Here is a 27,931-nt window from a genome sequence, read left to right on the forward strand (position 1 = left end):
CATTCACCAAGTAAGGCTTGTATTGGTTAGCATCAAATAAAACACAAGTGTGTGTGAGAACATGCTGGTCACCTGCTGAGCTTTATAGAATGTCTCTCAGCATCTCCCACACAGGACTGCTTTCAATGACGTGAGCCCGAGCCAGAGACATCCGGTCGCGGATGCTGTCTACATGGGGCTTACTGGTGGCCTGCAGACAAAAGAGCCTTGGCTTACCTCAGTATCACAGGGACCAACGTGTCTAAATCAACCAAATAGCATTTGTGCACTTTCTACCTCTTTACCTTGGCAATTGTCAACATTCCTTTGACAATTTCAGCATGGTTTCGGACAGGCAGCATCCTGAGATTGCTGCCAAAGAATCTGAAAGAGACTTCCTCAGTTATTAGTGTGATACTGGACAAATATACATCTTATGTTCACAATGCCTATCAATTTGTGGCAATCAAGCAAAACAAGGGGTTTACCCCTCCAGATTACAATTTGTGAGTGCGACTGAAGATACAGCTGTACTCAAAATTCAACCCCCATCGCAAATTAGGTGTACTGGCAAAATTTACAAACAATGAAAAGGATACAAAAAGATAGCAAAGGCACTGCATGGTCCTAGAGATACTGTAAAAAGTATAGTTTGCAACTTCAGAGCGAAAGGAACACTGGCTGCACTACCTGGAAAACTACCTGAGAGAGGAAACTATCAACGGCTGCCGAGAGTGGCCAAAACCTGAGAGTGACTGCAAAAGACCTGCAGCAAGACCTGGTGGCAGCAGACAGAGGTTTCAGTTTCTACAGTAACTACTAAACACTGAAGGCCTCCATGACCAAACTGTACACCACTACTGACTCTGAAGCACAAGATGAGTCAGCTCTAACATGCTCAAAATTATAAAAATAAGCCACAGAAGTTTTGGGATTCTCTTCTGTGGAGCGACGAAACACAACTGGAACTTTTCAGGTCAATGGATCAGCGATCACTGCTTTGCTTCTTCTGGCATTGGAAACCTGCAGGATTGGGATACAAGATGTAGTATCAGGAAAAGAATCAGCAAATCCTAGGAGAAAACATGAGGCCATCTGTGAGGAAGCTGAAGCTTGGGCATCACTGGATCTTCCAACAGGACAATGATCCCAAGTACACCTCAAAGTCCACCAAGGCTTGGCTTCAGAAAAAGTCCTGGAAGATACTAGAGTGGCCATCACAGTCGCCTGACTTGAATCCCACAGAAAATCTCTGGTGGGATTTGAAGAAGGCGGTTGCAGCACGCAAACCCAAGAATATTAGAGAGCTGGAGGCTGTTGTCCATGAGGAATTGGCTGAGATTCCTTGGGAACGCTGTCAGAACCTGGTTTACAGCAGGTCATAACAGCAAAACGGTGTTTTACTAAGTAATAAAGAGGGGGTTGAATAATTTTAAGACCGCGGTTGTCATTAAAAGTGGCATATTGTGTTGAAATTGGAGAAATCACCTGTAATATTAGATGTATTGAGCCAGTTTAAGTTTGAGTTGGTTATTGAACACACCTGAAGGGTTGTAAATTTTGCCAATACACCTAATTTGCAATGAGGGTTGAATCGTTACGGTTACAATGCAACTGTAACAGTCACTTCTCTACCTTCGCTGAATCACAGACAGGACCTCCAATTCCCTTTTCCCATTAAAGGGCGCATACAGGAGTAGAAAGCTGTTCCGGTGTACTCGTACGAAAGTCTTTATCCTCTCAATGAGTCCAGATTCTTCAAAGCATTCTGGGAGGTCCTGAGGGTCAACCAACAGAAACGCAGTACCTAGACAATAACGAGTCGTGAATGTCACAAGTTATTAATGTTGTTAACCTTGTATTCAACGGACCTGGTTACTTTGGCTACAACATCCATATGTGGTCTGAGTTCAAGTTCAGGTAAGAATCCAGTGGCAGCTCATCAAATGAATGTCAATGCTGGGTTTGAAAATATAAGTGTGTGGGAGAAGTAACTGTTGGGACGGCTGAATAGGGTTTGTGTTAAAGGTTGTCAGGTTATTTAGGAGCAGGTTTACCTGACAGAGGAAAAATAAAGGATCCGGGCTCAACACTGTCTGAATATCTGATTCGGTGCTGTTGTGCGCTCAGCATCCTGTTTGTCTCGTGGTTCTGATAAAACAAATACAAATTGTTAAATTAATAAGGCAGCTTCTAACTCCTGTTAGCAGCCAGTCATGGCTGAATTACTATTTTATCGAATGAAATTATCTTCATAGCTTTTGTTTTTGGTGGTGTAACGTTAGCTGGTGTATGTAACTAAGGTTAGCTAGCTAGTAAACACACTTTAGCTCACCGCCACTTAAACCTGAAATCAAAACGTTTAACAAATCGAGAGCTCATTTTAATTCCCACCTGGAGAGAGGAGCTGACTATAATTGTTGTTTTCCACTGAGGAGTCGTCTCTTGGCCTGTTGCCATTAAACTCTGCTCACTGAAAGGCAAATTACTAACTTAATGTGGATCTGATAATGACAGGATAACTAACACGCACGAGCGAGCAGGCCAGCCCGTGTACTTGAACGCAGCACGAGCGTCAGTTTATCACGCTAAGTGCAGAGAAGCACAAGAGGGCGCTGCGGTGTTAGCTAGCAACACACAGTTCACCGTGTCAGTGGCTGACCCTCACACCGCTCAGAGGAAAACGCCTGAAATTAACTTTATGGTTGTTCTCAGGTGAGTTTCGTAGATTAATATTGTTATTTTTACGGACACAGGTGTGCCATGGCTTGTTATACTAACTGACCGCTGCTTTTAGTCTTATGAAATATCCCTCCACTTATTTCGGTTTTACACGGCAGACATTTTACCTTGTTACATTAAGGTAGGCACAGGTGTAATTCATAACGTTAATGGAGGCTCCACGCCTGTCTCGGCAAGACAAACCAGAGAGCAAATGTTAATGAATGTAATTCATTAAACCTGTACTGTTCCTGCTGTAGCATTTGAACAGTCTGCAGATTAAAAGGTTTACTGTGTGCTGTATAAGAAAGCCACTAAAATGACAAAAATAGGAATAAACCTGAACCCAATTCAGTGCACAGAATGTCTGTGGCCCCAAATAGAAACGACATTTTCCAGAAACACAGATGTTTATTTTCAATGTGACAGTAAATGCAAGCCAGTAGGCCAATATTATTTCTTTAAGAAACTTCAGTCAACCATATTATCAGTGGACTGCCATGAGAAAGGTTTTTTTTTTTTTTTAACTCCCTCCCTTGCTAGAGCTTTGAAGCAACATCAATTTAACAGTCAAACATACAAAAATATCAGCATGCATAACAGCTCATTTGTGTCAAGAAAGGACATAACAGGGAATGCAAATAAAGCTGCTGCAAGGTCCACAGTTCTGCAGAATCCAGGAAAATCAGACATGTCAAAAAGAGACAGATTTAAGATTTTAAATTATAATAAATTAAGACAAACTTGATGTGAAGATGTTCAAAGTTCACAGAGAAGGCGTCAACTGTCCGGCAGGCTGTCGTCTGTGCACTCAGTGATGTGTTTCCAGTTCCACGATGGTCCACTCCCCCTGTGGTGACGCAGCGTCTTCTGGGGAGAAGCTGGTCACCGTGATGCTGGTGGAAGAGTCCTCCATGGGCGAGATGAGCTCCGCCCAGCGTTTGAAGCTCTCCTTCTCTGGGGACAGGAAAACCTGCGAGTCCAGGCAGTCACGAGAAAGGGACAGTGTCTGCTTGATAAGGTACTGGGCCAGATTGAGTTCCTCAGGTACAGGGTTTATAATGCCCAGATTGGACTCGTGGTCTGAGAGGAGCTGCCTGAGCAGGCTCCAGTCCCGCTCTGCAAACTCACTGCTCTTGTCATCGTCCTCCCTTTGCTTTTCTTCCTCTGCCTTCAGTTTAACATTCCTGTCCTTGTCCGAGCACTGTTCAAAGGCTTCTCCCACATCCATCTCGTAAATGGGAGAGAGGGCTTTGGATGGTCGGCGGTCATGTTTGCAGGTTTGATCCAATCTGTCACAACCATTGTCCCCTAAAAACAATTGACAATACTGCAAAATGACAAACTGGTATAGTCCTCCACAGCTCTTTTTCATTTAAATGACTAGTCATTGCCTACTACAATGAAACACTGATTACTGAAAGTTTACCCTTAATGCAACTGTCCTTTAAAAGATATTCCATAGTGAAGTTCGGTGAGGACAGACACTGGGGGGGCACTGACACTGATGGTCACATTATGGTCAGTTAAATGGTAAAGCCATTACCAACACCAATTTTAAATTAATTAGTTTGAAACTCACCATTGACTTCAAATGGATATCAAGGGTATACAGTTACCTTAAAGGTAATGCACAGAGGAATGCTTTTCTGAATGCATCTCTTTATCCACCAAAGTAAGCCATGCACTTCCAGCACCAGTGACCGTTTGCATTTGTCCGTAGGTAACAGTGATATGTTTTGAGAATTACGTGCAAGTCTTTGAACTGGCAGACCTGATCAACAGACTTAAACACTGTCACAAGTACCTAAAACGCAAGCAACAGTGTTTAACTAACTGCACAGAAGATGGCACACCACCACGTTTCTTTCAACATTGTTTTGTATTCTCTGTTTTTAACAAAAAGGTTGTCTGATCACTGTCTGATATTGAAAACAAAATAATTTACACGTTTGCATTGGGATAGACCCTCAGTTATGGTGCAGCGGGACTTCTTTTTCTAAATGTGATAGTGAAAAAAGAGAGACATGGCAGAACCATGACAGCTGCTCTAGAGACATCACATACTTTACAAAGGAGGCTACTGACACTACACAAGCCTACTGAACATAAGCTTATAGACAACAAAACACAGTTTTCTTAAAAAGTGCACGTCTTTGTATCTAAACACAAGTCTATGGGGTATGACAAAAGGTGCTGGATAATGGAAAAAAAAACACAAAAATGATGGATGGTGTAGGGGAATGACAAATTAATTGTAATCACATGCATGTGAGCAGTGCAAAAATAAAACAAAACAGGACAGGTGCATTCTTGAATAAAAATAAAAAGATTTACAGCAAGGAGATGCAAGGGATACATTTCCCAACATAACACACCTTTCTGAGAAGCAGTGGCAGTTTAAGCTCATCTATTTTGTACAAACATGTTGTAAATTGACCTTAAGTTACAGTCAAATCATTACTTGCTTGTAATTTACCTGAACCCAAAACTCTGAAGGTGCAATATATTTTATTTTAACATCAATAAATACTATAAAAATTAATTTTGAGATGTTTAAGTATAATTACTTTACAAAAAGATCCTCAAACTTATGGAGCCAGACGTTTGTGTTTCTCAAAATGGCAATGGTGTAATGAATGAAAAGCCAAACAAATTTGTCCTTTACAATGAAGCTAAAGAAAAAGTGACACAGATGCCATGGCATTCATGGGAAATTTCTCAATTTTAAGAAACACAAGTTTTATGTGCATCACTATCCGTGACATGACATAAAATCATTACAAAGGTCTAACAGTGGAAGTGATTTAACCAACAAACCATAATTAATTTGGAATGTATATATTGATGTTTTAATTTTTATATATATATATATATATATATAAAAACCTTGAGCTATGTCAAATTATCTGTGGCTTAAAAAAGGCCAATGACTGTTCCACTGCATAAAAGAAATGACAAAAATAATGAAAAAATCTTATTTCTATGTACATAAAAGTGCATTGGTATAACTATGTCACAGGCCTTGTCACAAGGCAGATTCTTTTTGACAAATACAAGTCTATAATCAATCTTAATGAAGAGTACACTGCTTTCCCCTTTTTTGAGTAAACTGAGTTACCAAGGCCTAAACGCCTCTGACTAAAGGTAGTTCAGTTGTTTAAAATGTACAGTTTAGATTATTTGTTATTATAAGACCAATCTCCATCTTTAAAAGGATACTGATGTTGCAAATTCAAATTTACAACAGCTACACAATTGATGGGTTGAAATGAGAGGGAGTTTTAGTTATGGAAATATGATGACCACTGATTTCATTTGAATTTGAACTTGAATTTATAACTAGTTACTTAACTAGTATGCACAATGATATCCTTTTTGTCAGAGGGATAGGTTTATGTTGGATGTAGGTAAGGTCTTCTAGGAATCAGAGCAGAGGAGAATGTATCTAGCAGGGATAAACTATACCCTCACTGATGGAGTTTAGGAAGAAAAGATGGGTTCAAATTTGGGGTCTAGGAAGGGTCCGTAGATCATACATTACCTGCTGGAGATTGTGCAGCATGTACAGGAGAGTCCCCTGCCAGCTGAAGCTCATTTAAGTCTAGATGTAAGTCAGCGTTCTTGCTTTCTGAGGGATTGGTGTGAGTTTTGCGCATCCCTCCGTTGTATTGTTCAGTGTGCCGTAAGTCCAGATGGCATGGGCGCTCCTGGGGAGGGAGGTCTCTGGTGTCAGCATCCAGGAGAGAGCCACTGGACTTCACTCCATCAGCCTGGATGTGGTTACTCTCCTCCTGCACAGTCTCCTGGATCTCCGTAAGGAATATGGAGGATTTTTCTTCCTGTTCCTTATCGTGTTTTTTGTGCTTCAGATCTGCATCGTCATGGCACGGCAGGTGGTTCTGTTGATGACAATTGGACTGAAGTGCTGTAGTGTCAGACTCAAAAACATCACAAGGGGTCACTGCGTCATCACACTGTTGAGGTGGAGTTTGGACGCCGCCCTCCTCTGAGCCCAACTCCTCACACTCGTCGACAGAGAGTAACACTGACCGACGGAAGTTAGAAGTGGACTGGTAGTCCGGCTGGTCATTCTCCTGGTCCACACCGTCGTCATCGAAAGCTAGGTTGACAATCCCCTGATAGTGTGGTGAGGGTTCAGTTGGTTGCAGCGAAGCCTGACCTGGGATCACCTCAACTTCAGACCTTTCATCCTCTGTCGCCTCTTCATCTTCATCTTCATCTTCCTCCTCAGAGGAGAAGAGCTGGTGGTCGGGGACACTTTTTACAGTTACAGTAGCCTCAACCTCTGAATGCTCCTCCTCTACAGGAACCTCATCTCTTTGCAGCCAGGAACGAGGACGCTGTCTCACTCCCTCCTCCTCGCTGGTGGTCTCTGCTTCCCGCCCACGAAGCCGCACCTCCACTCTCAACCCCGCCCCACCCTCGTACATCTTTAACTCTTCTGGGGTGCTAGTGTCACTACTACTGCGACCCAAGAAGTCATGACAGCGCATGGTGCCACACTTGGAAACACCTCTGTCGTTGGAGCAGTCGTCATCTTGAGAGCCTCCTGCATCATAGTCCTCTGAGCGGGGCTTGATGTCATCAGAGGAAGTGGTGTGTGTGCTGCCAGTCTCAGACTCTGGGCTGACCTGATGGTGGATGCCGCTCCAGGAGTCCTCTAACGGAGTGTCAGTGCTTCCCATGCTGCAAGGGGTATCTATGGGGCGTTCAGTGTCTTTGGGAGAATTTGGGGAGCTGACCTCATGAACTTGTCCTCCACTGATGCGAGCGGGGATGACACCGATTGGGGACTGCTTGCAAGTGCTTCCACTGGCAGATTTGATGTTGGGGATGTTTTTAACCACGGGTGTAACACTGGTCTCATTTCCTGCACCGTTTGTGTTTTCTGACTGTATCTCAGTGTTCGGGAGACTCTGCTTAGGGCTTGATTCTACTTGAAGTGAATCCACCCCGCCCTGGCTTGTTGGCTGTGTGCGGTGTGCTGCAGGTTGGTCAGACAGTGTTACATCTGTACTATCCGTATGCACTGCAACATCACCACTGTTTTCAGCTGGAGCAAGCTCAGTTTCACAATCTAAAGTTTTACTATTCACTGCCTCTTTTCCTTTGGTTCCTGATTTCTTGGAGGTAGCAGCTGAGGTTTTGGAAGTTCCTCCAGATTTTGGAGATGCCTTCTCCACAGACAATTCAGTAGTGCTTTTCAGCTTTGTACCAGACTTGGCAGCTACTACAGAAGATTGCTTGGAGGGGGCTGAAGAGGCTTTTGCTGGTTTAGCACTGGATTTAGCTGAGGCTCCGGTTGTTGCAACAGGTTTTGAGATCTTCTTTTTAGGCGCTTCACTGGCTGTTTTGTCTGGTGATGAGGATTTCAACCCATCCTTGCTGTCTTCTTTCCTGGGGGAAGCTGGCTTTTTCACGGAGGGTCCATACTTGAGGACTAAACCAAAGACCCAAGAGAGCATTAATACATGGCTACAGATTATTGATAGACATTTGCATCAAGCAGACATTGAGCAGCTCACCATGGTGGTCTGGTGTGCCTCTTCCCTTTGTATCTGCTCTTGCTGCTGTCCCTCCAGGTGCAGCCTTCTCTGTGGCACCAGTTTTGACTTTGCCACTTTCTCTCACACTTGACTTATTGGTAGGACTGGGATCGGTGAAACAGAGCACAAACCAACAAAGTGAATTAATTAATACCTCTGGCTCATACAGTCATTGAAATATGTTTGAGAAGAGCTGCAGCCAAAGTAAACTGTAGGTTACTATTTAACACCAGCAGAGGGCAGTAATGTTTTTTTCACCCATTTAATCAAGGTCAAGCCTCTGAGACATGAGCCGATTACAAATGAAAAGAATTTCAAGTTGTTACTTGTGTCCTTGTGCAGTATGTTCCTCCCTGTTTTTTAACTTTAAAAATAAGAGAACACAGATGACATTTTTACAATCTCAAGGTTGATGGATTTTTATTATCTGACATCTTAGAGCGAGCGAGTTCACTTTTAGGAATCTACTCAGACTGCAGTTGATAATATTGCCGGGCAGGTTTTAAAAAAAAATATGCACAAATGATTAGTGTTGTCGCCCAAATTTAGGTTAGAGGGAAGTGCAATGTTACCTACTCTACCATACTATGTTCATTTTTAGTGAATAATTCTGCTAACATCAGCAGGCTGGAGCATACAAATTCAGAAAAGTAAAATTAGATACTACATATTAGTGGTCCTATCTGTTTCTTTACAAAAGAAGCCAATCCACATGTGCCACCACGATATGTTTTTTTAGGCTTCAACCTATTTATTCGATTACACGGTTGCTTTTCAGGGAGACCATTAAATATTAATGTGCTTCCAGGAAAGATGGAGTATGGGTGATGCTGGTTGTAAAATGGGTATTTTTAACTTTTTTTGAGGGACGGATAAGAGGCTTGTCAGCTACACAGCTGCTTTTATCCTCCTGACAGCCACATGTGGCCTAAAAAAACAACCAGGTGATTCTGTTCTGCAACACCCATCTTATTTGCCCTACATTAATTTAACTGAACAACATGCAGTCTAAGGTTTGTTTTGTAGCCTACTCCCTGAATGCTTTAAGATAAAGGGGTCGGATATATTGGCATTGAGCTCAAATTGCAATGTGGTTGTGATAAAACTGCAGTGAAATTCAGACTTGTTCAGACTACATTAAAGTTCAAACTGCAGCTGCATAAGCTGCAGTTTGACCTGATACAAACAGAATGGTCTGCTCAGTTAATTTGTCCTGGTTTTAAAGTTTTAAGTGACAGTTTATTTCAGTAGGGGGCTGAGTTACAGAGTAAGTAAAATATTCTTGACAATCTGTTCACATAATAGAAATTCATCAGCTCTACTTTGAGTTGGATTCCCATAATCTCTCTTTCAGTTACTAATTCCAAGCTCCTCATCTATCCTGTGAGTTCTCTTAAGACACATTTGGTCATTTCTTTCTTATTTTAAAACTTTTCCACTGCCCCTTGGTACTTGGGACTTTGTAGGAATGACACATTACATGTTACATATACATACATATTTTATGTTTAGAATATGTTACGTATACTATTATACTTGCGTAATATAGTTCATCTCAGTTTGTCTCAGAAGATGAGAAATGTCTCATGGGTCATTAGTTTTCTATTATTCATTTACAGTTGTAAAATGCTCCTTTGTTAATGTTGGCTTATGTACAGGAAATTATTATTAACCAACATTCTTTCTAGACGGTTGAATGCACAAGAAGTGATGAGAAAGTACACTGATACACACCATAATGCTAGGAGTAAAGCTCACCTGCTGGTCTTTGTTGTGTCTGATTTCTGAGACTTTGTCAGTGGGGATTTGTTCACCGGCTTAGCCTGTTGTTTAGGCTTTGCACCTAAAAACACAGAAAATAAACCACATGCAAAACTGTTACAAGTAGAAGTTTGTCATGGCAGATATATTTGACAACAATTAACCAAGAATATAGACAAGTCCTACACATATGACCGTTTATTTACTCAACAATAAACTAAATGATCTTCAGGGTAGCAGGGTTACATAGCAGGGTGTGGTAATGTGCTGTTTATGTGTGAGCTCACATCAAAGGCGTTTAGCAATTCACTTTCAGGGTGGGGTACAGGGACACATGCTGCGCCTGCGCCTGCACCAGCAGGACAGACAGCTGAGGCCCACTTTAGGCGTAGACACCAAAATCAGTTTGGATTACCCCACTTCCATAAAAGCATCCTCACCACAAAACCTCAAAGTGATCTGTCACACTCCCCCCTTGTGACAGCCGCTGTTTTGCTGCCAAGGACAGCCTCATGTGCATTGTTTCCTGATATATCAACTTTCATACATGACACTGCCCTTGTCTTCTAAAAATCCCCCTTGGCCAAGCACAACATTGATCATACTAATTGGTCTGCAGGTCCTTTCATATTTCAGCTACTGCATTACACCTGGAGCTGACTTGCCGACACTTCAGCATGGCTAGAGAGGATTGTAGTTGGTGTCAGTCACAATGATGAAATGTAAAGAAGTCAATAAAGAGTGTAAACCTGGGATGGAGTGGGTGTCGTTGCGAGGGCTGCTGGCACCGTTCTCTGGCGAGGCACTGCCTGAAGTGGATGAAGCGCTGGGCTGAGCTTGGGTGGTGCCAGCAGTGCTGTCAGCCTTTCCTGCAGAGCTCTTCTGAGCCTTCATTACCGCTGTCTGGCTTGTAGATGTGCAGCTCGGAGGGGATGTTTTAGGCCGTGCACCTGGGTTTGGCTTCTTTTCTTGCTCTTTAACCCCATGAGAGCTTCTGGGGCCATTGGCACTGGCTACATCCCGCCTGGCTGCTGCAGCTCCTGTACCATTGACAACTAGTGTGCCAGCTGCTGCTGTCTTTGCTTTCGCTGCTACACTCCGGTCTCCTGCTTTCTTCACATTCTTTGCCTTGGATGTGTGACCATCTCCTGGTTTGTTAGCTGTCCCCAGTCCATCAGACTTCATGGCTGATGCAGCACTTCGAAATGAAGTAGTTGTGTTTTCAGACACCCTCTGGGTCCTGGGCACAGGAGGACTCTCAGGTGCAGATGAAGGGCATTTTACAGCCCTTGACTGCAGGAAGAAATAACCACATTAGTCATATAACTATAAGACTGGATTAATCAGCAAATAAGTAGAGTGCAGTCATATGAAAGACAATAATTTAAGAGCAGATTACCATAAACCACTGGAGCATGCCACTATAAAAGATGCCATCTAACATCAGATAACCATCTACAATCTATTGAGATCTCTATAGTATGTGCTAATCGGCCTACTGATTGTGTTTCTTACTTGCAGGTGTTTAGCAGATGTTAATGAGAGGAAGAAAATGTGCTTCTTGTGTCACTTTGTGAACTTTTGCAAATCAACTCATCAAACTGGGAAGTCATAATTGCTTTAGTGTCAGTGAACTATTCCATCAGTGAATTGTGTCTCCCAGGTTCAGCACAAAACACCAGGTGAAATTCCTGTTCTGACTGCAGCAAACCACTTCCTGAGAGATCTGTTGTAGCTCCACTGCACTTAACCACTCATGCCTAACCTCTTGGCAATCCCTCTCTGGATCACCTCAGCCAGGCTTATCCTCGCTATACATCTGTTTAGAGAGGCCCTGCTGCTCAATTCATAATGTATCTCTTTGCTGTGAGGGCGGGGATTTATGACATATGACATCTGATGGCCAGTGTCAGGGATTACACAAAGTTACAAGGATTTCTCTGAGCTAAAACAACCACATAAATTCACAACATTAGCTAAGTCAAAGTTCAGATTTCTGACAGACTAACAAACAAATGCAAATCAAACTTTAAATAAAACAGTAAATGTTAATGCATAATATCATCATTGAATGCTGATATTACCTGTGAACTAGAGAATACAGGCTTTTTACCAAGTCTTCGATTGTCCCCTTTATCAATAGCATCTGGCAAAACAAGATAAAGGGACAAAATCATCAATTAGCCAGTTAGTATTTTGCCTGCAAAACATTATTCAAATTCAAGCATAACACAGATAAAAAGGGCTGCACCATTTTTTTTCCCCACACGCCGCCTGTCCTTCATTATGTGAGCTAAAGGAGCCATCCTTTTCATTCACAAATTCTCATTTCCACACCCCGTGCTTACCCTTTGACCATTAGCAAACAAACACTAAATCAATGGATTGATCGGTCAGCCATGTCTGGCAAGGACTATTCCAAACAAAGCACCATCGTTTCTATACTTCATACAAAAACCAATCCATAGCCTAATGATTTATTTAATCAAAAACAAATGAGGTGATAAATTAGTATTAGTATGTGAGACCTGGAATCTGATTACACTGGCAAGAAATTTGCTAGTACTAGGCACACACTGATAGCCAAATAAATTATTCATGCACTGCATTTCAACACATTACAAGCTCAGCAGTGAGGCAACAGCATATTATTTGTGTTTGTGGGAGCTCCTAATTATGTGCAGACCCACAAGGACCAGGACCAGCTATCCAGCCTCCTGTTCCCACCCATTAAAAAAAAAGCATGGCGTGTCTGCTGCATGTAACATGTTAGTGTCCACTCATCTGCCCAAGACAGTTAAAAATGTAGCTCACCTCAAGCAAAAAAATTATAACAACAGCACTGGCCAAACAATAACTGTGTTAGTAGTGACCAGGAAGCTGTGTAGAAAGAAGCCATTAAGTGTTAAATCAGCCAAGAGCATATGCTCCAAAGGGCTTTGGTTCATCTCTAATGATGCAGAGCCACTGCTTCAGTGCTAGGCTGGGTTAGGGGGAAAAAAAAACACACATCCACAAACACTGCAGCATGAATATCCTGTGTGTGGCTAGAAATAAGGATATTCTTCCTCACCTGCTAGTATCCTTTCTTTGTGTTTGGAAGACAGGGTCTCCCATCCCTGCGTGTGGCGGACCGCATAAAAGGTCTGAAGCAGGAAAGTCCACAGCCGACCGCGTAGCGTACAAATCTCTTGCCTGAAAGGCTGGCGGTATCACAGTGGAGAGGGAGGCAGAGGAGAAGAATGGAAAGGGGTGCGCTACAGCACAAGCGAATCAGCAGCTGCTTGAAGAACCTTTTGCCATGGCAACAAATACCCCTCCCATTTCCCTCCCTCCTTTTCTCTGTCCCTCCCTCCCCCTCTGTCTCTGTTGCAGAATCCACTTGATCTCCCTTGAGCAAAATCAGTGATGTCAGTGGCTGATGACCACACTCCTGTTTCCACGCCTGATTATAAAAACAGGGCTGGAAGGTAGGGAGGAGCTATCGGTACCTCCTCCGCTGCACTAGCCACACAGCCCTCACCAACAGATACACAGCCAGATTAGTGAGGGCTGCTGGCACACGTCACCGTCTCCCTCAGCATAATCCATTCTGCCATACTGTACAGTATTTACAGGGGTTATACACTTTAACTTGTGTGGCCAGGTCACTTTCCCCTGGAAGTCATCTCACAAGATTTACCCGCCTGCTCACACAAGACAGTTAGTCTGTAATCTATTAACCGTTTTAGATTTAAAATGTTCTTCACCAACATAATTCACATTTTATACTTAACTACCATTTGTCAATATTTAAAGCCATTCATGGAGAAATGATGCATTCTGGCATTTAATTAAACAAACTTGTGATAATCAAAGGCCAACATTGTTATGAATAGCCATAACTTTGATGAAACTTGAGATGAGAGGGGTGATGTTCTTGTTACCCACTGACTAAAAGGGTGGCTGCAGCCTAAACTGTGTTCTGACTGACTTTTTCAATTAGTGGATCCCTGTTCTGTTTATCTCCTGCATCCACACAAGGACACACATGCGTGCAATGGCACTGTGACACAAACGCACAGTCCTGCGAATGGTTTCACATGTTTCAAACTATAATGAGGCACCAATATTTCCCTAAGCCAAAAATTATTTCAAATTTTGTGTCTGTGTCCAATGATATGTGACATTTACAAATTATATTTTTGAAGACTAAAATTAGAATAGTTAATTTAAAAGATTCAATTTGCAGAGCTAATGATAGCTCATTTTAAATAGTGTTAATAGTTATATAGTGTACCTTCTAATGTGACAGTTGTATTTAGGGAAATTGGCAAATGTGGCCAAAGTGGTGTAACTGCTGGTCATCTTTTCTTTTGCTCACCTGAATTATGAAACATGAATGCAGCAACCCACAGTATACAGTAATGCTTAAGAACATTTGTGATTGAGAGCAAATAAATCTATGGCTGGAAGCCCAAGAAGCCACCACCACTAACTAACATAGGGTTATAGATACAATTACAGTGACCCTTGTCCACCCTTTCATACCAAAGCCAAGCAGCATCAGACCCATCATCACTTCCCAGGTAGGAGCAGGGTTGCAAAGCCACGTTGGACAACTCATGCTGACCCACTCTGACCAACCCTCAACTCATATTTACCCCAGGGTCCTTGCTCTGGTCTGAATAGCCAAGTAAATGTGGAGTTTGCTCTTCCACAGCTGTTTGCTAACCTGCATCCAGAACCAAGTGAAGCACATGACAAATGAACATGAAAGCACATAATGGTAGTTGGAAAAGATTTCCAAGCAATGTGAGTTGAAGGAGAGAAGCAAACTGACATGAGCAGTAGTCAAAAATAAACTGGACCTTATTCATCTTAAATAACAACAGGAGGATAAATCGTAACCTAAGGTTCACTCATTATCTTGTTCCAGATGTTTCAACCACGTCACAGTTTTCCTCAGCAGATGGAGTGACATATTTAGTTTCTTTCTCTGTGAATCCCACTAGTGTTCATCCAATGTTAGTCCAAACTTCATCCATTGAGGAAGACCGGGAGAAGCAGTTGGTGAAGCTGTGGCAAAAGCTAGAAAATGGATATTGGTTTAACTGACTGATTTAAGATTTTGTCAAAAACCAAACACCACATTTTCAGGCAGTCTTGTTGTGGCCGTTTTGTTCGCAGTCAGATTTGATTGGAATCGTTCTCACGCCTTAATGATCAGGACTAAATGGGAAACCACACTAATTAGATTAGATGGGAGCACAGCCCATGTACGATGTCTGGTTTGAAAAGACAAAGAGTTCATTAGAGAGATTCTGCTTCATCTCACCTCCTCTTGTTTTTGTCCCCCCTGCTCCAGTAGAGTGTCCTCTTCCATCTCATCTCCACACAGATGGTACACAGCAGCGAAGAGGTCACAGCAGTTGTCTACAGTAACACCTTCTCTGATGGCTGAACAAAGCTTCTTCAACAACGTGGGCTCTCGGGTAAACTCTTCTCTCTGTAACAGCATGAAACAGACACTTAGAAACCTCTGCTCACTATTCCCCAAGGTCATTTCAGTAAAAGAGAGTCCATAGTTACACCGCTGCCTTACCCTGCAAAGGTCCTGGAAGGCCTGAGTGTGGATGACTTTGGTGAAATGCTGGACAATGACACTGAGGCTCTCCTCTTGTAGCTCTGTGGCCAGACTCCTCACCTGCTGGGCCCATTTGACTTCTGGGAGACTGCCAATCAACTGCTCAGTGCCACAGAGCATGGTTACTGCGTTCTGCACAGTCTGAATGGAAACATCTATCAGCTAAAGAAACTATCTCTATGTGAGAACATAAAATATAGTGGAATGAACAGAGTCCTGTGTAAAAGCACTTTTTTTTTCTTCTGATCAGTGGAGGGTGTCCCTGAATTGTGAATGGTCCTTGGCCAGCTCTAAAATCTAAATACTTGCCAAGACTGAACAAAAGTACATTTGTTTTGCTACAGAATGCACACTACTTCCTTTGTAGTGGTGAAAGATAGACTCAAGATTCAATTATCAATTACAAGACTAGATCACTCCCCATCTGTCTACATCCACGTCATATTCCTTATGTAGTCTGCCTTTAATAACTGAGAATTTAATAACAGTCATCTTTGATTAGATCAGGTTTGAATTTCCTTCCTGTGGAAAAACACTGGAGAATGGGATGATGATATTTGTGTAATTACATGAATACAGTACGGGTGATGACTCTGGGAGGGAGGAACTCACCATGGTTTCAGTTACAGCTGTTAGGCAGGCTCTGTGAAGCTCAGGGGACAGGAGGGAAAAGTTTCTCTCACACCAGGTCTTAACGTAATGTTCAGCAACCCACCTGAAAACACACATCGAACAGTGGACGTTGGTTACATGCTTTTGGGTCATTTTAACAGGACAGTTCAGTGTCAGGGCAAACAGTCCATTTTTTTCCTGATTGGTCAAGCAAACTCATGGGGGGCATTTCTATGTGTCTGCAGTGTAACCCTGAGGCTCAGGCTCTGAGCCTCTAAGCAGCGGTCGACAGAGCTTTACTTCAGGGAACAGTGGAATGAGTGAAGATGAGAAGGTCAGTAACGCACTGCTGCACAAAGCAGCGCAGCTCGGTTCACCGTCATACTCGCGTGACTCATCAGACTCAGCAGAGACAACATGGCAAGGCCATGTCCCCACGTCCCCACATGTGCACTCACATGCACACACCGCCCTCTTCAACTCACAACCAACCTCTCTCAACACACCCTATCCCCCTGACCTACATTCATACACACTTCTTATTTGCTCTCTGCAGTGTGAAAGAGCAGAGTTAGTTTGCAGTAGTAGCAGCTACAGCAGAACTCAAAGTGAAAAATGCTTAGTATGCTGAGTGTGTATGCAGGCACATCAATAGAAAGGAAAGTGATAAAAGCTGGGCAGCATACTGAAAAATGTCGTGACAGATTTCCAGTTAAATCTGAGCCAAGTACACAAGTAAGCTTCTTAATACAATGTAACATAATGGTGTCTTTTCCTCAACAGCAACCTTTAAGAAACCCCTTTACCTTGAAGATAGACATCTTCCTTTAAATTCAACCTGAAGTTAAACTTGAAAAAAAAGCAATAAAGAAATGTGAGAAATAGTGTAATTACAAAAAGAGTAATTAAATTAAAGGATAGCAAATATATGTTTACTATATTTTACTGAACTGAGTGGTGCATTAAATCCCATTAAAGCAAATTGCATTATAAACTAACCCTCACCCTAGGCTAATTAATAACAAAAGTATGACTCCACATGCTTGTTACCTAGCAACAAGATGCTGATGTAACTTGCAGTGGCAAGGATGGTGACAGGTTGTATTGTGTTGCACTTCTTTTCAAATTACAAAAACAACTGTTCAGGGCAAGTGAGTTTAGGACCATTAACTTTTTAATTGTATTAACACCCACCTCTTGCACAGGATGTGGAGGCTTTGAAGGCCTAAGGCATGCGTGAGGGACAGACACTCGAGAATTGTTCTCTGAACCCCGTCAATCGGCTGCAAACACGAGGAAAGAAAGAGAAAGAAAGAAAAAGAATTTATATGCATTTATATGGGGCATTTAGAAAGTGACGCTTTGAGGGCTCAGTCATGTTCAGTGGATGGAATGAAAAACAACATTGCAAGTAACCAGGACATGATTGTAAAATGGGTAAAAAAAAAAAATTTCAAAAGGAGTGAAATAAGCAAGCACTATACAAAATCAACAAAGGTAAAGCCAAAGGAATAAAATAGGATTTGCTATTGGTGTTTTCAGCGTTCAAACTGCACACACGGCTAAATCGCAGATGCAAGGACCAGTACACTGAAGTGATCTGATAAACCTCATGTATAAATGCAAATTAGACAAGAATTAGAATCATAATTTAGAATCCATAACATCTGACTGGGTGTAGTAATGACACTTTACATTAAGAGTGAATGCTGAGCGGGTCAAATCAAGCGCTGTCTTTTAACAGGTGACAAACCAGCCTTTCAAGTAGGGATGCACTGATCCAACTTTGTATTTATTAGTTTTATTTCTACGTTAACAAGGTGCATATGAAGGTGAAAGATGTTGTGTATCCATGTTCAAACTTAGTTTAAATTGTGTTTTAAGTTTAAGTTTGAATAGTCTATAAAAACAAACTTTAGATTTGGCCTGATTTGTGCAGCCCTGAACATAATGCAAACATGTTACATATTTTAAACTACCTGGCACAGTGCATATGGAGAGATAATAAGCCTATGAAATCAATCCTTTCAGGTATTCACAGGCTTTCCTTCTGTAGAGCTGACCTTGGGGAAGAAGCGGCAGTAGTCTCGGGTCAGGACCATCTCCACCACGTCTTTCAGCCCCTCCAAACCCAACATGTCTGCTGCCAACACCACCTGGCTGTGGGACAAGAGACACCAAATACAGGTCAGTTTGTCTTCTGGGCCTGTATTCTAATTTTGGACAGTCTGCTCACATACAGTACCTGGCACTGGCTCCAGGCGGCAGATCCACAATGGCCCCGTACATGAACTGGAGCAGAATCTCCATCTCATCTGGCCCTAAGCTGAAATGGTTGGTAAATAACCTGTTTACAAGCCATCTTTCTGAGCACACACGGAATCAATACACTCTACACTAGTCGATGTACACAGTGTGGATGTATTCTTTCTGTCTGCACAGCAGATTTTTTTCCTTAAGAGATACACACACACACAACTGAGAGTGCTGTAAACAAAATCCATATATCATGCAGCACTTGGTCTGCAGCCTGAAGGCCACTTCACAGGTTTTCCCCCCACACGTCAGCGGAGCCCCTCTTCATTCTGACAGCCGTGTCTTCCCCCGTTACCCTCAGATCAGTAATGCTGAAGAGAATGACACGTCTCTCCCTGGAGCAAAAAGTAGGCTTCATTTGCCTCCGCCACTGTGAAAGGAGACTGCGGGTGGTAGTGATGGGGTGGGGGTGGGGGTGATGGGGGCTCTTTAGAGTACTGGATGAGAGGATATTTATATGCCTCACAGAGGAAACATTGCAACCTTGCATGGTAGAAATCTGAGCTAGCCCATTTGATATTCCATTGGCAGTGGGTGGCTGTGTGTGTGTGTGTGTGTGTGTGTGTGTGTGTGGGTATGTGGAGTTAAAACATGGCATTGTGAGTGAAACCCCATACTGTACAGAGCCACCGCTCTTGTGAGGCATGAATAATGGATGCAGCATTTGCAGTAATTCAGCTGCATTGTTCAGGTATAAAATGTTGAATTGTTAGACCAGGAGCGGAGGTGTATTATTGATCCATGTGACCTGCTGCTAGATGATGATGCCAATGCACCAGCCTTACCCTTGAAGAGTGATGCACTGTCTGGAGCTCTCCATCCAGCTCCCGCTCAGCATGGCTCGGAAGTACTGAGACCGCGCACACAGGATTGCCCTAGAAACCCAATAAAGCAGGCAGTTGCATGTCAGATCCACCCACCATTTTAATATTTCACATGTCCTCTGGTGAGTCTGTGTGTATTTAAGTGGCTCTGAAGTGACAAGGAGGAGGACAAAAATTATAGTGTGTGTTCTGTAGTCTCTGGAGACTGTTTTTATTCTTCTTGGCCTCTCAAGATTGTATTGTTACTGACATGGAAATATGCTGCTGCTGAGGTGTTGACAGTACATTTACTTGGAGTCAATCCCACATCCCATAACACCTAACATGACATTTGCTACGTAAATTAGAGTGCCTATCTGTTTCAGGAAATCCCTTATTTTCTAATAGTTAGACTATATATTTGTGACTTGTTTTTCAAAGATTTAAGTCCTAAGTATGAACCAGTGGGCTTGAGGCTCACGTTTTGAGGGTTTTTTTCATGGGATTTTGAGGAGAAAACTGAATCCATGCCAGTATTATATTTAAAGCCTTAGATATATATTTCAGAGCCTTAGTTTAATAGAAGCCAGCTACAGTATTTCTGTAGTAGCACCTTTGCATTGACATTTCCCTCTGCCCTGCCTGACGTGGGTTTTACACCTCTCTTTATCACCCTTGCATTCTTTCAACATAACATGACAGTCTAAAAAACCTGCTAATCACGTGTTTTACTGCAGGGTTTAACATTGTGCAACTTCATAAAAGGAGCTGACATTACAGATATGTAAATCATATGTATTTTCTATCACGATTGTGTTACATATCTTGATACGGAATGATAGATTTACAAGACAATGACAAGACAACACATTTAATTTATAGATAATTACATGGTAAAATAGCCCTGAGCTGTACTGACAAATTCACGTAATATCATTTTATTAAATTAACCAATTACTTAATATCAATACAAAGACTATAATTTGAGGATCATTATCAGTGCTCTAGGAACATACCTCAATATTATAAGCTAATAAAAAGATTCTAAATCTTACATGAACACACTATATCAAATATATGTTTTATTTCCAAGCTGGACTCCCTATGATGTGTAGCTGATTCATTTTCATTAGTAGAATGGATGGACCTCAGTGAAAATATGGAGGAAGATTCACATGTAGCTTTTCCAACAGAGTCAATTCTGAGCTAGTTAAAACTGCTCTATGTGTTAAGTACTCTCTAGTAAAAGGTGTTATGTATCAGAAGAGACTTAATTAAATGACTAGTAAAGGAGACATATGGGCATCAGGCTGGAGAGGCCCTGGTTCAGCCTCTGGGTGAGAACTGCAGCAGCTAACAATGTGCCGTTACACAGCTTCTTCTCTCTGACAAGTCTTGCTGGCTGACTGCTCCCCTGAGCATGAGCTGGGAGAAACCTGTCTCCATGGTTACCAGCTGTTACTACTACCTCTGCATCACTGAGTGACCATCTTCCGCTGCGAATAACGGATGTGTGACCTCTGTACTTTTGTTTTGAAGTGAATATGCTGTCAGCATTCAGCATCCTGTGGTGGCATTTATGAGAGAACAAACAATGTATGAGTAAGGGAGCTTAGAGGAGAGAGAATCTACCTGTGGCAGGAGAAGACCTGATCTGCTACTTGAATGGTGATGTCACACTGCTCTCCCCTCTGGTACAGATCCAGTAAGTCAGCTCCGAGGCCCGAGGCTGGCTCAAGAACCCCGTCTGGAGTGTGTTGAGATGCATGATGAGGAGGGAACAAGAGTGATGAGGAGAAAGGCTGTGATGTGATGTGATTTGATGTGTGTGTGTGTGTGTGTGTGTGTGTGTGTGTGTGTGTGTGTGTGTGTGTGTGTGTGTGTGAAAGCAGAAGAAGCTATGATTAAACCACCTCACTAAAAATACTGTAAATAGTGAAAAAAGTTTCTTAAAGCACAGCTAAATCTTGCATTAGCCGCTGCATGGCAATGCTGCAATTAGCAGTAACGACAACGGGGATCCAAATGCGATTAGCTCTTAAGTGGATTATGGCTAAGATAACATGATGTAAAGAAAGGGGACAGAGGGTGGGGGGCAGCTGCACGGTCACATAACCTAGAATAAACCCTCCATGGAAAACGTGTTGATCTGTTTACCTGAGTCAGTGGAGCTATGAAGGTCTGCCGGGTCGGGAACAGATAGAGGACTCTCTGGCTCTGAGCCCTCCACGTCTGAGATTGTATTAGTCAAGCGCATGCTCTGGTCTGCTGTGTACACTTGCCTGCAGGGGGGAGACTCCAAAGGTTAATTAAAACTAGGTTGTTCACACCTATTTAAATTAAAATCTAATTTAATGCCCCTGTTTCCCACAAGTTGAGAATTTACTTGTGAGGCGTATGATAACGTGGTGTGTGACGGTGCGGCATGTGATGGGAGGGTTCAGTAATAAACTAGTAAAACATTTACAAAGGTTTACAAATAACTTGTGTTTATGAATACATATGAATATGTTGACCAAATGAATCATTATGGAGAGGGGAGGAGAGGGGCCTGAAGTTCCACTGGTTGGTGCGCATTATGAAATGACAATTGCATTTCTTGACTGAAAAAGAAATTGGAATGCGGATCTCATCTACTTGGGCTGGCTGCCCAGATAAAGCCTATGTGTGAGAAATACTGGATGCACTGTGCTTCACTGACACACTGGCCAGCCATGACCGATGTGTTTTAGTACAGTATATGGCCCTGATCAATCTCCAAGTTGCTCATGGTCACAGTTGCAAAAAGTGTGAGCAGATCAGCCTAATAATTCTTTTCCCCCCAACAGTTCCCCCTGAAATCCTACCATAGGATCCCCGAATTGTGATAAAAAAAACATGACACTAATGCAGGGAGAAGTTTGGTGTATGCAAAAGGTTTTTGTTGAAAAACATGTTTATATTCCTCAAACCAAGGAATTGAAAAATAATACTTCACCGACCACCTCTTGGATTTAGTTTAATGTCATTATCACTTAATATGCTATTTTTTTCACAGCTAACTTATTGCATGTTTTTCTCTAACATTTTGAAAAACACCCCACACAATTAAAAACCCAAGGACATCCAATGTACACTCATATAAAACAGAGGAAATCAGAAATATCTCATTAAAGAACCTGGTAGCAGCAAATGTTTAGTTATGCAAACAATTAGTTATCAAAGCAGTTACCTATTCTTTTTCTGTAGGCTGACTAATCAATTAATCAACTAATCATTTTCCGCAGTGTCACTTTTGTTCTGTGGTATCATTTTTAAATGCAGTAAAATGCCATGCTAATGAGAAAAACAGTGATGCTCTGTGGTAACAGATTCAACATGAATTCATTTTTAATAGTATGAGTCTTAAATTCCATAAACCTCTATCTCACTTGAATATCTAAACCCAGCATCGTTGCAGTTTCCATGTGTAAAAGGAGCTTTAAACAAACTTTTAGACTCCAAAGGATTATAACCAAGCAAGAACTACACTTTTCTCTAGTTCTAATTATAAATTGTTAATGAGACACAGATACAAATCAGCAGATCAAAGACTGGTGCACTGTATGAGACCAAGCTGCAGAACCTTGATGAAAACTACACAACTGCTACATTAGAAGCTTATTATATTATATATACTTATTAGATTGTAAGCACTCATACAGTTTTGTGCAGGGATTTGTGCATCTCACTAACACGAACATGAAAATGTGATGCACAATTTATTATTTAATAGCTGCAGCATTTGCAGTGCTCCATAAAAAACACAAACACCAGCAAATGCTGCAGATCAAAGATGGTGGACTTGGCGCCCTCTGTTGGGGAGTCTGACACCAAGCAGAGGGAAGGAATAACTTGACATCTCCTACTAGAAGGCAGATGCAGAGTTAAGGCTCCATGTGAAACTCTAGAATGATATTCAGAAAAGCTATCACAGCTTTCTTCAGCAGGGCAAATACAAGTTCTACAAATCCCCAAAACAGAAAAAGAAATAGCACATATGTGCTGCAATCCTCAAATTAGCAATCGCTTGAACCCACCCCCTACCTGAGGAAGTTTTTCAGCCCTGACAGCTCATAGCCAGGCAGATGAATGGTGGTGGGATCTTTGTGCGTCTGTCCCTGGAGAACATGAGGCGCTCTGGCCAACAGTATGGCTCTGTGTGCTTGGAGAGAGCCTGAACCAGCATACAGAGAAACATCAGCCTCCAGCTCCTCCTGCAGCAACCTGGGAGATATATTATAGCACGTTATCAGGGCAAGCCATAATTACCCTTTACTAGCTGATTAAAGAAAGATATTCAGACACGCCATCTGTGTGCATGAACCTCCCCTTTGACTAGATTTTTAAAAAAAAAACTGTACAGAGCAAATTATTGTTGGAGCCAATTGGCAGAATGTTCTTATTAAATGTGCATTTAAAAGCCAATATAGAAAACAGACAATAAACAAAGGCCCTCATAACCAACGTCTATGATCTGTGAGATTCAAAGATTAATCCGATGGCCTACTTTTCCACTTCAGAATAACACAAGCACAGTCCTGAGGCAGTCCATTCCTTCTTCCCCATCATTATCTCTCGCCTCGATGACTGATCGGGGTGACCCAGAAATCAGTCAGCTGAAGGCCAGTTGGGCGGTGCGAGTTCAAATGCTGGTACTATGTACATTACTGTGACTCTCTGATGAAGAGTGCCCCAAATGACGAGCCACTCGTGCCCACTGGCATGCCCACATCCACATGAGCTCATTCCCTGGGAGCTTCCAGTCATCTGTGAATTTTACTGTAACTTCGCTCTATGGCAAGGTGTGTATGTCAGATCCACTGATCCTATTATCTGAGGAAAAACTCCCGCCCTGGCTATTCTAATACTACCATATGGAACAAAAGAGTGAAACTCTAAATTCTCAACTCAACTTTTGCTCAAATGTGGGTGTATGGCAGTTCTTATTCTGCAGTGGAAAATGGGAAAAGGCCACTGCCGACAATAAAGTAATTTACTGCAAAAACCTTTCTGGTTAACAGGGCAGGCTAGTAGCTGAAAGGCTGTAAGTATGCAAAGGCTGTAAGAAAACGCAGTAAATCTATTCAAATGGACAAAGCAGTAATGGTCGATGGGCTCTACCAATAATCTTCACATTCAACACAATCAAATCAGGTTTGACTGTGTTTGAAAGGTGCGGGATGCTTTTACTTCTTTTACATTATCATCCAAACTGTTAAACTTGAGCATAAAAGTCCATTCCTGACCTTGGAAAGAGTAGTTTAGCATAAAAATCTTGACTCGAGGTCCAATTACTAGCTTATGTCAAAACCTTTCAACCACATCCTGCGGCCTTTCTTGCTGAAGGCTTAAATAATGAAAATGGTATTAGAAGTAATACAAAAGACGTGAGAGTTATTTAAAATGTAAAGGCAATTTCCATGACAACTGAAGAAGTCTTTGGGGTGCCGTGAAAGGGATAATTTAGTATTGCGCTTCCATAACTTTGGGAGACTCACAAGAGACAAATGAAAAAAACAGAGAATTGAAATTCCCTGACTTTTTGTTCCAACTATACATCACCCAATGCCCATAATGCAACTAAATCATTACAAACTCCCTGCCTCCTAAATGACGACATCCTCAAGGTTGTTTTTTTTTTAAACTCACAGAAGATGTTATACAACTGTTTTACTGGCTGAGTGATAGTCTTTGTGACAAGTAAACTGTACTTGATGACTAGACTATTTAGGTGAGACTTGCACAAAAATGGACTGCTCTATCTGACCGTCAGTCAACAATTCAAAAGCGCTGCTCCTAATAAGCAAAATGAGCCATCATGCTTGCTTGAAAGCCCTCCTTTGTGTTATTATGGCTATCCACTCGACGTGAGCATCAACGTTTGGTTGTGTCCAGTCCCGCTTAATAGTGAAAGAGGCTGTAAACCAGCTACATGAATAGTTGCCTCTGTTTTTTTATTGGTTGTGGTGCTTCTGTATATAATTAACATTCTAGGAGTTGACCCTTGACCTCTGTGAAGTCCAAATGTTAAGTGACATGGTTCGATTCGTGTAGAACCAGAGTAAAAGTTACTTTAAGTTTATTACAGTCAGTTAATCAAAGTGAGCCTCACCAAAAAGCTCAGATATGATACAGCTCCAACAGATAAATGATCAGCAACTAGTTTGATAACCGACTGATTGGTTAAGTTCTTCTTCAAAAACGTGATTGTTCCATGATCCAGATTCTCAAATGTGACATTTTGCTGCTTTTCTTGATGTTGCATTAGAACTATTTCATATTTTGGGGTTCTGGACTATTTACAGGACAGACAACATTAGGACATTGTGATGGACACGTTTCACTGTGTTCTTATGACGTCACTGACTAGTTGGAGTACTACTCTGGTGATGAGCTCTCATATTTGACAACCACAAGCTAACAACCTTCAACCAGATCTTGAATACGATGATTAAAATTAAATAAACCTTGCTTTATATGACAACAACTCAGTTCACTAGTACTGACTGGTTGATAGAAGACCTTTCACGTGCCTTTATTAGAAGCTGGAGAAACATGTGATTTAACAAAATCACTAAATCTGACCTCTTATCCATTTGACAGTAATGTATTGCTTCGATTACAGAGTGAGAATTTCAGGCTCTTTGTTATGGACATTTAAGCCAGTCCTGTGCAGTCCAGCCACACTTGTCACATGACTTACCCGCTGAGGTCTGCAGATAAAGCAGAGGATAAACATCTCTTAAGATGCTCTTTGTATCTGCGCTCTTTGGCCTGGAACTCTCTTGCAGCCTCTGTGGTGATCATGGTTTATTAGCTTCTCTAAGACAGAGACAAGACAGAGGCCTCAGTCTGGTGAACAGCTCTAGAGGAAGAGGACTAGTAAACACAGGAGAACACTGAGAGAGACCAAGTGAGACAGGTTCAAGTGGGACAGAAAATTGCAATTACAATCAGTTAACCTCTTAGATATTTCAACACAGTGCTACAACAAAGACACACGTGGTTCAGTTTTAAGCTTCATATTTTCAACCATCTGACGTCAGCCTCACCTCGCTGCCCTTTGGTGACTTGACACGTTTAGCCCCGAGAGGCGCTGTTTTACCAATGTGAAGAAAATCAATTAAAATGGGAACTGATGCCCCCGACGACCCGACACAGAACTAACTATTAATGTTCTTTAGCCCTGATATTAAAACAACAAGGGCAAACCTGTTCGGACTGACTAGCTTCCAGCAGAAAACGCCACTGATATCATCACCTGGAATAACCAGTTTCCCTCGATTTCAACACAAGTTTAATTTATTCCAGAGCAGCCCGAAATGAAACACACTCACAAACACTCTCACACACACATACCTGTGCTAACACACGTATTTTCTCTTTTTCTGTCAAACATTTAAGCTAAATAACACTACTCTCATTCCCCTCTCGCTGCTAGCATGCTAGCGCTAGCTAACATGAGCTGCTAGTTAGTTTTCTACCTGAACCTTAAGACAGACTGCCTGCTGGTAGAAACAGACCTGTAGGAATTAGAGGCAGCCGACAGCTCTTTGTTAGCACGATGTTCGGAAACAAACATATTAGACTATCTTCATGAACGGGCTGACCCACTGACCGATGTTGTTGACATCACTGCTGCACGCCGTCCGCCTCCCACTAGAACACGGTTTGCAAAACAGAGAAGGTAAGGACACGGCGTCACAACCCGGAAGCTGGTGCTCATGCGCAGTGCGAGCGTAGATGGAGCCGTGCCGTCAAACGATGCTTTCAGGTGCTGCGCACAACCCCGAAAACACACATTCAAACCAGACCTTTGGGTTCGGTAGGAATGTAGGGGTTATGAGGCAAAAGCGCCCCCTGGTGGTGGCGGCTCTCATTCCTCTTTACACATTATGTTTGTACCAGGTTAAAATGCCAGTCACGTCTGAAACAGACATATTTTCCCTTCTATTTCTAAATATTTGAACCCGATCTTCAAATAATTAAATCAGAAAAGGTTTTCCATTAGTGACTGTGGGCAATCTATATCGCAAAGCTGTTCACAGAAGAGGTGGAGGTCTTAGCCAGTTTCTTGATTAAAGAAGAAAGGACCAAGAGAGGAAATAATCTTGAAATGAAACATCCCTCCTGTGCTGCAGTGGATAAATGAGCACAGAGACACGGTCACATAGACTGATCATATGTCAGTGTTTTAACATTTTTTTTCTATAGAATAAGAAAATGCATGACAACTATAAGTTACAATGGAAATAGCCAAGTGAAAAGTTAGCAGCAATAGAGAAATCTTTTAGTATATCACACCAATTTATGTTTCTGTCTCAGTTATTTCTATTGGAACGAAACAAAACATTCTATTAAAGCTATTTGATAGACTATCAATCGTAGTCTAACATACTGCCCTGCTAAAAATATTTGAGTTTCTATTGGAGCCGTTTATCTGCTAAAACGGCTAAAACTGCGAAAAATAATTATTTCCGACTGTCTTTGAATGCAGCGACAGAGCTTGCCCTACCTGGCTG

At 42.0% G+C, this 27,931-nt stretch overlaps 2 protein-coding genes across 2 annotated transcripts; both read right to left on the reverse strand.

Annotated features, from left to right (window-relative positions):
- Window positions 1-82: 82 nt before the first annotated feature.
- On the reverse strand, window positions 83-2,439 carry LOC139203246 (protein SPO16 homolog). The gene is made up of 5 exons (XM_070832938.1): window positions 2,374-2,439; window positions 2,037-2,130; window positions 1,615-1,786; window positions 285-363; window positions 83-211 (listed from the first exon to the last, which is right to left on the reverse strand). Exons 1-5 carry the CDS (start codon window positions 2,437-2,439, stop codon window positions 83-85), a joined length of 540 nt encoding a protein of 179 aa, XP_070689039.1.
- A 652-nt stretch (window positions 2,440-3,091) lies between these two features.
- Window positions 3,092-27,061, reverse strand: btbd8 (BTB domain containing 8). The gene is made up of 19 exons (XM_070832096.1): window positions 27,028-27,061; window positions 26,113-26,231; window positions 23,454-23,633; window positions 21,546-21,670; window positions 21,021-21,135; window positions 19,371-19,460; window positions 18,515-18,595; window positions 18,333-18,429; window positions 17,464-17,552; window positions 16,270-16,372; window positions 15,616-15,798; window positions 15,349-15,519; window positions 13,105-13,234; window positions 12,116-12,177; window positions 10,781-11,324; window positions 10,029-10,113; window positions 8,250-8,374; window positions 6,245-8,164; window positions 3,092-4,011 (listed from the first exon to the last, which is right to left on the reverse strand). Exons 2-19 carry the CDS (start codon window positions 26,214-26,216, stop codon window positions 3,512-3,514), a joined length of 4,704 nt encoding a protein of 1,567 aa, XP_070688197.1. The 5' UTR covers window positions 26,217-26,231; window positions 27,028-27,061; the 3' UTR covers window positions 3,092-3,511.
- Between the last annotated feature and the right edge of the window lie 870 nt (window positions 27,062-27,931).

Source organism: Pempheris klunzingeri, chromosome 6 (assembly GCF_042242105.1).
Source record: "Pempheris klunzingeri isolate RE-2024b chromosome 6, fPemKlu1.hap1, whole genome shotgun sequence".
Classification (NCBI taxonomy): Eukaryota; Metazoa; Chordata; class Actinopteri; order Acropomatiformes; family Pempheridae; genus Pempheris; species Pempheris klunzingeri.